This window comes from Stegostoma tigrinum, chromosome 12 (assembly GCF_030684315.1).
Source record: "Stegostoma tigrinum isolate sSteTig4 chromosome 12, sSteTig4.hap1, whole genome shotgun sequence".
Classification (NCBI taxonomy): domain Eukaryota; kingdom Metazoa; phylum Chordata; class Chondrichthyes; order Orectolobiformes; family Stegostomatidae; genus Stegostoma; species Stegostoma tigrinum.
The window spans coordinates 62,395,504-62,408,084 of record NC_081365.1 but is presented as its reverse complement, the minus strand read 5'-3'; the positions used below and the strand labels follow the sequence as shown (position 1 = coordinate 62,408,084).

At 45.0% G+C, this 12,581-nt stretch overlaps 1 protein-coding gene across 7 annotated transcripts in view; it reads left to right on the top strand.

Annotated features, from left to right (window-relative positions):
- The window catches only part of cnksr2a (connector enhancer of kinase suppressor of Ras 2a), a 473,904-nt gene that overhangs the window by 173,672 nt on the left and 287,651 nt on the right, over positions 1-12,581 (top strand). For all 7 annotated transcript variants that reach the window (XM_048541088.2, XM_048541090.2, XM_048541087.2 and 4 more), the window contains exon 6: positions 10,196-10,315. In XM_048541088.2, coding sequence (XP_048397045.2) covers positions 10,196-10,315 — 120 coding nt within the window. The remainder of the gene's footprint in view (positions 1-10,195; positions 10,316-12,581) is intronic.

Genomic DNA, 12,581 nt, shown 5'->3' with positions numbered 1-12,581 from the left:
TACCTATTTCTGTTTCAGTGACCAATTGGCATGCATGTCATTTTGCGTCTGTGCCCAAGCAGTGCTGTTGTCGATGTGGACTTCTCGAACCACAGTGCAGATAAGGAGCAATGATGGGAGCGGCACTGTCTTCCAATTATGGCTGTTATGCCACTGATTCAGGAACTAGGAACCGGAGTGGGTCATTCAACCCCTCAACAACTTGTTTGGCCATTCAATGAGATCATGGCTAATCCGTGGCCTGACTGCACTTACCCGCACTTAGCCCATATTCATTAATACCCTTGCTGAACAAAAATTTATCTTGTTAGCAATTATCTGATTAACAAACCCCTAGATGGAGTCAAAATCAGCAGTCTGACTCCAAGCACATTCACATCTTGGATAAAAAGCCTCTTTTGCTTGTGAAGATCAGCTTATCTAGCATCCTGCACTGTTGATGTGAATGTTATGCCTCCTTTGGGCACAAAATTTTAACCGAACTTCATCCTATACCCCAGTATAGTGTGGTCCTCTGTGACTTCATCTTTCCACATTGGTAATCATCCATGAGATGGCATAAATCAGTTCTGAAAGAGTCAAAGGTTTCTGCTAATGCTTGAACACATTGATTGAAAATTGCCCAGTTTAGAACATAGAACATAGAACAGTACAGCACAGAACAGGCCTTTCAGCCCACGATGTTGTGCCGACCATTGATCCTTATGTATGCACCCTCAAATTTCTGTGACCATATGCATGTCCAGCAGTCTCTTAAAAGTCCCCAATGACCTTGCTTCCACAACTGCTGCTGGCAACGCATTCCATGCTCTCACAACTCTCTGTGTAAAGAACCCGCCTCTGACATCCCCTCTATACTTTCCTCCAGCCAGCTTAAAACTATGGCCCCTCATGTTAGCCATTTCTGCCCTGGGAAATAGTCTCTAGCTATCAACTCTGTCTATGCCTCTCATTATCTTGTATACCTCAATTAGGCCCCCTCTCCTCCTCCTTTTCTCCAATGAAAAAAGTCCGAGCTCAGTCAACCTCTCTTCATAAGATAAGCCCTCCAGTCCAGGCAGCATCCTGGTAAGCCTCCTCTGAACCCTCTCCAAAGCATCCACATCTTTCCTATAATAGGGCGACCAGAACTGGTCGCAGTATTCCGAGTGCGGTCTAACCAAAGTTTTATAGAGCCGCAACAAGATCTCACGACTCTTCAACTCAATCCCCCTGCTAATGAAAGCCAAAACACCATATGCTTTCTTAACAACCCTGTCCACTTGGGTGGCCATTTTAAGGGATCTATGTATCTGTACACCAAGATCCCTCTGTTCCTGCACAGTGCCAAGAATCCTATCCTTAATCCTGTACTCAGCTTTCAAATTTGACCTTCCAAAATGCATCACCTCGCATTTATCCGGGTTGAACTCCATCTGCCACCTCTCAGCCCATCTCTGCATCCTGTCAATGTCCCGCTGCAGCCTATAACAGCTCTCTATACTGTCAACGACACCTCCAACCTTCGTGTCGTCTGCAAACTTGCTGACCCATCCTTCAATCCCCTCATCCAAGTCATTAATAAAAATTATAAACAGTAGAGGCCCAAGGACAGAGCCCTGTGGAACCCCACTCACCACTGACTTCCAGGCAGAATATTTTCCTTCTACTACCACTCGCTGTCTTCTGTTGGCCAGCCAATTCTGTATCCAGACAGCTAAGTTCCCCTGTATCCCATTCTTCCTGACCTTCTGAATGAGCCTACCATGGAGAACCTTATCAAATGCCTTGCTGAAGTCCATATACACCACATCCACAGCTCGACCCTCATCAACTTTTCTAGTCACATCCTCAAAGAACTCGATAAGGTTTGTGAGGCATGACCTGCCCCTCACAAAGCCGTGTTGACTGCATTTAATCAAGCCATGCTCTTCCAGATGGTCATAAATCCTATCCCTCAGAATCCTTTCTAACACCTTGCAGACAACAGACGTGAGACTTACTGGTCTGTAATTGCCGGGGATTTCCCTATTTCCTTTCTTGAAGAGAGGAATTACATTTGCCTCTCTCCAGTCCTCAGGTATGACTCCAGTGGAGAGCGAGGATGCAAAGATCTTTGCAAGTGGCGAAGCAATTGCATTTCTCGTTTCCCAAAGCAGCCGAGGACAAATCTGGTCCGGGCCTGGAGACTTGTCAATCTTAATGTTTGACAAAATTTTCAGCACACCAGCTTCCTTAATCTCTATCCATTCCAGCATGCACACCTGCTCTTCAAAGGTTTCATTCACTACAAAGTTCGTTTCTTTCGTAAAGACAGAAGCAAAAAACTCATTTAGGGCTTCCCCTACCTCCTCAGACTCCACAGACAAATTCCCTATGCTATCCCTGATCGGCCCTACTCTTTCTTTGACCATTCTCTTATTCCTCACGTAAGTGTAAAATGCCTTTGTGTTCTCCCTAATCCGTTCTGCCAAGCCTTTCTCGTGGCCCCTCCTGGCTCTCCTCAGACCATTTTTGAGCTCCTTCCTCGCCTGCCTGTAATCCTCTTGAGCCGAGCTTGACCCTAGCTTCCTCCACCTTATGTAAGCTACCTTCTTCCTTTTGACAAGAAGCTCCACCGCTCTCGTCATCCAAGGTTCCTTTATCTTACCCCTTCTTGCCTGTCTCAGAGGGACATATTTATTCATCACTCGCAACAACTGTTCCTTAAACAGTCTCCACATGTCTATAGTGCCTTTACCATGGAACAATTGCTCCCAGTCCATGCTTCCTAACTCATGTCTAATCGCATCATAGTTTCCTCTTCCCCAATTAAATATCCTCCCATTTTGCCTAATCCTTTCCTTCTCCATAGCTATGTAGAATGTGAGGCAGTTATGGTCACTATCACCAAAATGCTCTCCCACCACAAGATCTGATACCTGCCCCGGCTCGTTTCCGAGCACCAAGTCTAGAATGGCCTCTCCCCTCGTCAGCCTGTCAACGTACTGAGTTAGGAAACCCTCCTGAACACACCTTACAAAAACAGCTCCATTCAAGTCTTCTGCTTGAAGGAGGTTCCAATCAATATTGGGAAAGTTAAAGTCACCCATTACAGCAACCCTACTGCGTCCACACTTTTCCAAAATCTGCCGACCTATGCTTTCTTCAATCTCCCTGCTGCTATTGGGGGGCCTGTAGTAAACCCCTAATGAGGTGACTACTCCCTTGCTGTTCCTAATTTCCACCCATACTGACTCAGTAGGCAGATCTTCCTCGACAATGGAAGCTTCTGTAGCTGTGATACCCTCTCTGATTAGTAGTGCTACACCCCCTCCTCTTTTTCCCCCCTCCCTATTCTTTTTAAATGCTCTAAACCCTGGAACATCCAGCAACCATTCCTGCCCCTGAGAAACTCATGTCTCTGTTATGGCCACAACATCATAGCACCAGGTACTGATCCATGCTCTAAGTTCATCACTTTTATTCCTGATACTCCTTGCGTTAAAGCAAACACACTTTAACTGATCCCTTGGTTCCTTCCCAGGAAAATCCTTCCCACTAGCTGGTCTACCTCTTGCTATTGTCTCACCTGCATCAACTCTCACCTCCGGTATACAGCTCAGGTTCCCACCCCCCTGCCATACTAGTTTAAACCCTCTCGAACTACTCGAGCAAACCTTCCACCCAGGACATTGGTCCCCTTCCAGTTCAGATGCAACCCGTCCTTCTTGTACAGGTCCCACCTTCCCCAGAAGGCATCCCAATTATCTACATATCTGAAGCCCTCCCTCCTACACCAGCCGCGCAGCCACGTGTTAAGCTGCGCCCGCTCCCTGTTCCTCACCTCGCTATCTCGTGGCACCGGTAGTAAACCAGAGAACACTACTCTGTTCGTCCTGCTCTACAGCTTCCATCCTCACTCCCTGAAATCACTTTTTATATCCTCAATCCTATTTCTGGCTATATCATTAGTGCCAATATGTAACACGATTTCTGGCTGTTTGCCGTCCCCTTTTAGAACCTTATACACCCGATCGGAGACGTCTCGGACCCTGGCACCAGGAGGCAACATACCTTCCGGGAATCCCGATCCTGACCACAAAATCCCCTGTCGATTCCCCTAACTATCGAGTCCCCTACCACGAGTACTTTTCTCTGCCCCCTTCCCTTCTTTGCCACAATGTCAGGCTCAGTGCCAGAGAACTGACTACTATGGCTTTCCTCTGGTAGGTCATCCCCCCCAGCAGCATCCAAAACGGTATACTTATTGCTGAGGGGAATGCCCACAGCGGATCTCTGCACTGTCTGTCTGTCCCCTTTCCTCCCCCTAACTGTAACCCATCTATCCTTCTCCTGAGCTTTAGGAGTGACCAACTCCCGGTACCTCCTCTCAATTACCCCCTCTGCCTCCAGCTCCAGCTCCATTTCCCTAACACGGTTTTCCAGGAGCTGGAGTTGGGTGCACTTCCCGCAGATGTAGCCAGCAGAGACGTGTGCCATGTCTCCCACCTGCTACATTCTGCAGGAGGAGCAAGCAACTGCCCTAGCATCCATACCCCACTTATCTGAATACCCACTCAGTACTAAAGTAGAAAGCTTAGTTCAAGTTGCTATAAAATTAATAACAAACTTATATTCAATAGAGAAAGTTTAGAATGAACCTTACCTTATTAACTAGGTTAGAGGAGGAGGGCGGGTGGGAGACACTACAGTTGTAGAGTCTCGGGTTTAGCCGCCTTGCTGATATATATATGGTCACTGCTTTCCTTCCTGGCTGCCCCTCTGGTCCTCGTCACTTCCTCCGCTGCTCCCGCTCCTTCTGTGAAAGAGAAAACACCGCTGCCCGCTACCAGTAAGTAATTTTTAAAAACTGCCTTACCTTAGCTGCAGTCTTCCGGGTTCATCTTACCTCCGCTGCTGCTTGCACTCAAAAATCGTTTTAGAAAGGAATTGATTTTTAAATAGGAGTCAAGTGTTTAATCACATTGCTATACATTGCTCTTTCTTTTGTAATGCTTCTGCTGGCAAGATTGGCATTGGCCTTCCCACCAATAAGGTGCAACAGTACAGTAATTTACTTCTTGTCTGCTGCTCGTTGAAACCTGCTACGATACTGTAGCTACTGAATCATCAAAGCTAAATTACCCAACGTAGGACATGGTCAGAGTCTTCTGTGTTTTCTGGCAGGTTTGGTAAAGGTAGAGCTTTTCTGTCATTGAAGTATTTGTCATGTTTATCAAGGCAACTATTGTTTACCACCTTTGGCAGAATGTTGTGTGGGTGATCTATCCTGTACACTATATTCATACCTATTGGCTTCTGATTTTTGGAAACTTATTGTGCACTATGGTCAATTGATTTCTTCCTGGTGCAGTCTGAGCACTCTGCTATGGACCACCTTCTGCACTTTCTTCAGCTTCTGTGTTGTCCTTGCTGTTCCACAATTGAGTTCCAAGGAATACTTCGATAGTCAAACCTTAGCAACTCTGAGCTGCATTTGAAGCATTTTCACCAGTTCACGGTTTGGAGCCCAGGGCTGGTCTCACAGTTTCATCAATGGGCTTGGTTCAGGCTGTTACAAAATGGCTGCAGTCTAGTTGCTGATGCCAACTTGTAGTAATGTGAAATCTACGCTGTTGTGAAAGAACAGCAACAGGCTTTATTGAAAATAATAACATTCAGAGGATGATAAGAGAGGACATCTGACTTCGAGATTGCAGACCCAGACTCCAATTCGATTTGTTCTGACATAACTATGATGTAGCTTGTTTTGCACATGCTCAGTAGCTATACCCAGAGTGAAAATATAATACCCTTTAGTCTACATACTGACAAAAACAGAAATTGCTGGAAAAGCTCAGCAGGTCTGGCAGCATCCATGAAGAAAAAAATCAGAGTTAATGTTTTGGGTCTGGTGACCCTTCCTCAGAACAGTTCTACACAATGAGTTACATAGAGAATAACATGTGAGGCTGGATGAACACAGCAGGCCAAGCAGCATCTCAGGAGCACAAAAGCTGACGTTTCGGGCTGAGACCCTTCATCAGAGAGTTACGTAGAGACTCCAGTTCTCATGGCAAGCCTTCATTGAGCTGGAGACCTCATTATGCCATGGGGTTGGGTGGTGGGGTGTTGGTCTCCTGGCAAAATGATGGCAAGGCCACAAAATTGTCCTGATTTAAGGCGTTTATAGTACGACCTGGGCCCCCCACCTCCATGGAGTGGGTGGTTAACCTACCTCTCAGTCTACCCTTAAAGGTGCCTGGTGGTAAGGTCTGGGATCTACCCAGCACAGCTCTCTGTTACTTCCCCTGCAGCTCTCACCACCCACACCACCCATCACCCAACCCACTCAGCCTGCCACTGGAAAATCCAGTGTTTGAACTCAGAAAGGAAGTGCAGGTTGTTCAAATAAGTGGCTTTCGAAATATTCCTCAGAAAAACAAGGCCGGTGCCTTTGATTTACTTCACTCCAAATTCTTTTAATTTACAAGAGTTGTTTCTTTTCATGTAAGGAGCATTATACAAACAGGCTTCATTTTCTGGCATGGAAATTCAACAACTGTAGTTAGAGTGGAAGAAAGGCCAAGCTTTTATGTTCTGTGTTTGCTTTAAAAAGCTATTCAAATGAACTAAATCTGCCCGTGATTTATTCAGTAAGCACTGTGCCATGCCGGTGAAGTGCACAGCATTTATACATCCCTCCATACACTGACAACATCTGTAGAAAATTCCATAAATGATGATAAAAGCACCATGCTTTCAAACACTGGTTTTAAGTAAGGATTGCAGGAAACACTTCTGTGATCAAACCTGGAGTACATTCTCTATATTATGCTTGTGACTGTATTTTAAAAGTCCACCATTAACTGCGAAGGTTCTTCAAGTTCTGGTTCTAGTGTCGTGAAAGAAGCTACAAAATGTGTTTCTCTTTCCCTTTTATCCTGGCAAAATATGTATTTGTACTAAATCAGTGTTTTTAGAAGTTTCTACATATATTCTATGTTGCATTGTGATATTATTACTGAAACTTCAAAATTCAATTAATCTCTGACAAAATGTATTAACACTGTCATGTACATGTTGACAAAAGTAGATTCCTACATATTTTTATATTCATGAAATGAAGTTTGCTGTATGTGCCAGACTTGTAGACAATAGGTGGAATGGCTTTCATCCAAGGCTGGCAGGGATCCAAGAAATTGGGATGGAACCTGGTTATGCTAAGATTTTATTCTGTTTACAGTTCCCTTTGAGTTTCAATGGAGACCATAGGTGGACTGCTGTCTTAACACCATCTACCTTCACATGAAGGGAACCTGGCCAAGATCTTGGCTTCTGCTGAAAATTTTGTCCAAGACACACAGAGGCCTTAACATGGACAACTGTCATGAACCCTGTTGAAGAAATTATACGCTCCTGAACCTTCATTAGGCGAGAGTAGTCTATCATCAAAGGGATCAGTTATCTTTAATCTGCAAGGGGGTCATTCTGCAAGTAGCTGAAGCCCTATTTAAATATTTGCTTCTGCCCATATGGATTTCGGAGTAATAAAAACAGAAATTGCTGGAAAAACTCAGCAGATCTGCCAGCAAATGTGGAGGAAAATTAATTAATGTTTCAGGTTCAAAGGCTCTTCTTCAGAGCTGATGGTAGCTAGGGAAAAGTTGGTTCTTCTGCAGAAGGTAGGGTGGGGAGGGGGAGTAAGGAGTAAATGATAGGTAATGATAGACCATAAGGATAAAGAAGAATAGTTGGACACAAAAAGGAGTAGATAATGGTCAGCCGAGGATAATGAATAGCTGCTGTTGGGGACTATTAGAAACTAATAATGGATTGTGTGTAATAGCAGACTATGTGATAGCAAGGCCTGGTGTGTGGGGCTTGGGGAAAGGACATGGGAGAACGTGCCTCAAGCCTGAAAATTGAAAATTGTTGAACTTGAAACTGAGTCCAGAAGGCTATAGAGTTTCCAGGAGGAAAAAGAGGAGCTGTCCTTCCAGCTTGTGCTGATTTTCACTGGAGCACTACAACAAGCCTGAGACTGAGACAGAGACAGGAAACAAGTGGCAGGCAACTGGAACCTCAGGGCTTTTCTTTAATGGACAGAATGCAAGTGTTCTGCAAAGTAGTCACCCAATCTCTGCTTTGTTTCCACAATGCAGAGAAGACCACATTGTGAGCAGTGAATGCATTACACCAGATTGAATGAAGTGCAGGTAAAGCTTTGCTTCACGTGGAAGGTATGTTTGGGCCCTTGGCTACCAAGGAGGAAGGAGGTAAATAGGCATGTGTTACATCTTCTGTGGTTGCAGGGGAAGCTGCTGTGAGGCTGTGGGGGAGGTGTAGAGAGTGAAGATGGAGTAAACCAGGATGTCCCGGGGGAATGGTCCTTGTGGACACCTGACAATGGAGTGGAGGGGACTATGTGTCCTGCTGGAGGCATCCCGCTGGAGGTGGCAGAAATGGATGTGGATGCTCCAGGGATGACAGGGAAGGCGAAGGGGGACCCTATCGCTGTTGTGGGAGGGAGGAGAGAGGGGTGAGCACTGAAGTGGAAAAGATGGGTCAGCCCCAACTGAAAGCCCTGTCCAAAAGGGTGCGGGGGAGTCCTCAGCTCAGGAAGAAGGTGGGCATGTTAGAGGCCATTTTGTCAAAGTTGTCATAATCAGAACTGATGTGATGGACATGGAGGAACTGGGAGAATTGTAATAGGGTCTTTACAGGAAGCAGGGAGAGAAGATGTGCAGTAAGTATGGGGAATCAGTGGATGTAGACATCAGTAACAAGCCTATTCGCAGAAATGGAAACAGATGTTGAAGAAGTGAAGGGAGGGGTCAGAGATGAGCCAGGTGAAGGTGAGAGTGGGGTGGAAATTGGAAGCAAAGTCGATAAACTTTTCCAATTCCAGACAAGAGAGGGAAGCAGCACTGATGATATCATTGACATACCGGAGAAAGAGTTGTGGGTGGTGGACGGAATAGGACTGGAACTCGGAATTTTCCATGTACCCCACAAAGAGACAGGCATAACTGGGGCCCATGCGGGTACCCATGGCCACTCCATTGACCTGAAGAAAGTGAGGTGTTGTTTTGGGTAACAACGATTTTGGCCGGATGCTGGAAGATGATGGTGGATGGGGACAGTTCAGGCTTTTCTTTTCAGGAAGAAGAGGAGAGCCCTGAGACAATCCTGAAGGGAGATGGAAGTGATCAGGGATTGCACATCCATGGTAAAGAGGAGACATCTGGAACCTGCAAACTGGAAATTCTAGAATTGGTATAAAGCATCAGAGCAAACGCAGATATAAGTGGGAAGGAACTGGACAGAGGCAGGGCTCCACCTGCAGGGACAGCGTTTGAGGTGGGCCAAGGGGCCTGTGGAATAGGGAGAGGTCTGTTGCCCAAAGAAATGAGCACAGAGGCAAAGAATTCAACATTATATTGTGCTTAAAGTTCATGAAGGTGGTGACTCAGAGGGATAAAACCAAGACCTTTGCTGAGTACAGAACATTCAACATTGTATAGTGGGAAGTCGGAAGGGATAGTAAATGCACGACAGGAGGTGGAGTTAGGATAGGAGATGGAGTCAGAGGGAAAGGGACGGGAGGAAGGCTCAGGAGGGCTAGGGGTATCTCTGAGTTATTGTGTCTTGTGCTCTTTGATGTCTGAAAGGTAAAGGGAAAGTTTCTTGTTAGCACATTGAATAAGTTGGAGTATGAAGTGGAACTGAGGAGCAGTGCAGCTCTGAGCCAGCAGGAAGTGGTGCTGTTGGAGAGAGAGGTCGAGAGTGTGCATATGATGATGCATGGCACTGCATGTGGATCTCAGGACGTGGCGAGAACAACTGCCTGTGGAACGTTGAACATCACAGAGATACCTGTGATCCTGGATGGATCTTCAAATATCTGTTTTCACTCCACCTCTCCTGTACTGACAGACTTGCCTTCCTGGCTTTTCAGAGTCAAACAGGTTTTCACTTTAAGCTACTAAGTATTTATTTTTATTAAAATGCTACGCCGATCATCGTTGTGAGGTTTGACAAGGCATTTTAGAAGGTAAATTGTACACTTAATTCAGGAGTTACATTGGTGATACTGGTTTTCAGAACACTATTCTGTTGATTTAAAGTTAAGGCATTCTCATTTGACAGGTCATTAAATTGCTTTTGTTTATTAGTCCTGCTGTTTTCTGGAAATGTATCCTTACTCTTTTGTTTTCTCTTTCTGTCACAGTGTAAAACACTCTCAGGTGTTTGTGACCACATTATCTCCCTATCTTCTGATCCGCTGGTTTCACAATCTGCTCACTTGGAGGTGGTTCAGCTGACAAACATCAAACCCAGTGAAGGATTGGTAAGACACATGTCTCTTTTGAGTGGAACATCAAATGTTAGAGTTGTGGTTATAGGCACAAGGCACATGAAGTAACATTGAATCCACTGCAATTGTTGCAACCATCGTCTAATACAGGCTATAATTCAACTAAAGTGATCCCACTTCATAATTACCAAATATGGCTTTTTGCATGATGAATATGGGTAAAATCAAGTAACTAAATAGAGCTCGGCATTGCTGCAATTAACTATTAACGCACTTTCAATAAAAAAGAATTGTGTGTAGACAGTGCTTTCTGTGACTTCTGACCCCTCAAGTTCTTTACAGCCAACGATGGATAGGCCAGCATTGCTTGTCCATCCTAGTTTTGTTGGAGAAGGTGATAGTGTATTGAATTCTTGTAGTGTATTTGTTGTAGAGTAACCCTCAGTGCATTTGGGGAGAGAGTTCCAGGATTTTGATCCAGCGACAGTGAGGGTATGGCAATATCCAAGTCAGGATGGTGTGTGGTGTGGAAGGAAGTCTGCACTCGGTTGTGTCATCTGCTGCCTGTGACCTTCTGAGTGAAAGATTTAGAAGAAGCTATGCAAAGAGCCTTGGTGAGTTGTTGCAGTGTGTCTTTTAACTAGTACATACAGCTGGTCACTGTGCATTGGTGATGGATGGAGTGAACATTGAAGGTGGTCAATGTGGTACCAATCTAGTGGGTTGTAGTTTCCTGAATAATATTGATCTTCTTGAGTGTGGTTAGTGCTGCATCCCCTCAGACAAGTTGAGAAGATTTCATCTCCTGGCTTGTACTTTGTAAATGGTGGAAAGGCTTTGGGAAGTGAGGAGGTGAGTTGCTTGCCACAAAATTCCCTGCCTCTGACCTGCTGTAGTAGGCACACTATTTGTCTGGCATTCGGAGGTAGAGACAACTGCACTTGCTGTCAGAGTCAATACAGTGTGGAGCTGGAGGAATGTAGCAGTTCAGGTGAAAACCTGAAATGTTGACTTTCCTGCTGTTCTGATGCTGCCTGACCTGCTGCATTCCTCCAGCTCCACACTGTGTTGACTGTTTATATGGCATGTTCAGGTTCTGGTTAATAGTAAATCCAGGATATCGATTCAGCTGTGCCATTCAATGTCAGGGGGCGGTGGTTGGATTCTTTGTCTTTGGTGCTTGTGTAGCTGGAATGTTATCTGCCATTTTTCAGCCCAAGCCTGGATGTTTTACAGATCTCATGGTACATGAACACAGACTGTGTCAGTGTCTGTGGGTTAAGAATAGTGGTGAGCATTGCACAATCATGGACATTACTCCTCCAACTGTGCAACATACCCTGAAATGATTAAAAATTACCCACTTAACTTCAGGAAGCTTCTGCACTATAGATTCCGGGATTGAAGCCTACTGTTATGAACCTTTCCAGGTATCCACAAGTCTAGCAGCAGAGAGAATCAGTGTGAAAACTGAAATAACTGCACAGAGGCCAGTACCCTGTTGCTCTTTAATTACTTGTGCTCCGTACACTGGCTGTGGCTAGCCAGCTTGGACTCAGTCCCCCAAATTGAGGAGATTCTAAATCTCCTATTTGTGTATATTATTTTCTTACTCCCTGTTTATGTTGGTCGACCAGGGCTTCCCGATTGCCCCAGGTTAACAGCTCCAATCAAGTGTCTTATCAATGAGATCCACCCGGTTCCAATCACTGCAGAAACCATGTTTCTTTCTCCAGCCGTCAATGTTCTATGTTATAAAATTTTCAACAGTATAGCCAGCATCCAACAGTGTTCAGTGGGAGATCTAAATTGGATCAGGTGTGGGTAGGGATGGTTATTGGGGTAGATGTGTGTACAGGCTCTGAGGAGGGAGGAATGTTCTGCAGAAGTACTGATTTTTAATATCAGTGTTCATGGTGAACCATGCATATCAGTGAACAACTATCTATTTGTTGTAAAATAGAAATGTTGATCTACACTTTGTTATTCTCTCAATTACTTCCTTGTTTTAGTTTTGATTCTCATTGCTTTATTTTTAACATCTCACCAAGGAGAATGCTCAATTTCTACACATGGTAAAATTTACAAGGATATTACCAGGGTTTGAGGGTTTGAGCTATGGGGAGAGGATGAACAGGCTGGGGCTATTTGCTCCTGGATGTTGGAGGCTGAGGGGTGATCTTATTGAGGTTTATAAAATCATGAGGGGCATAGATAGGGCAAATAAACAAGGTATTTTCCCAGGGGCTGGGGAGTCCAAAACCAGAGGGCGTACGTTTAAGGTGAGAGGGGAAAGATT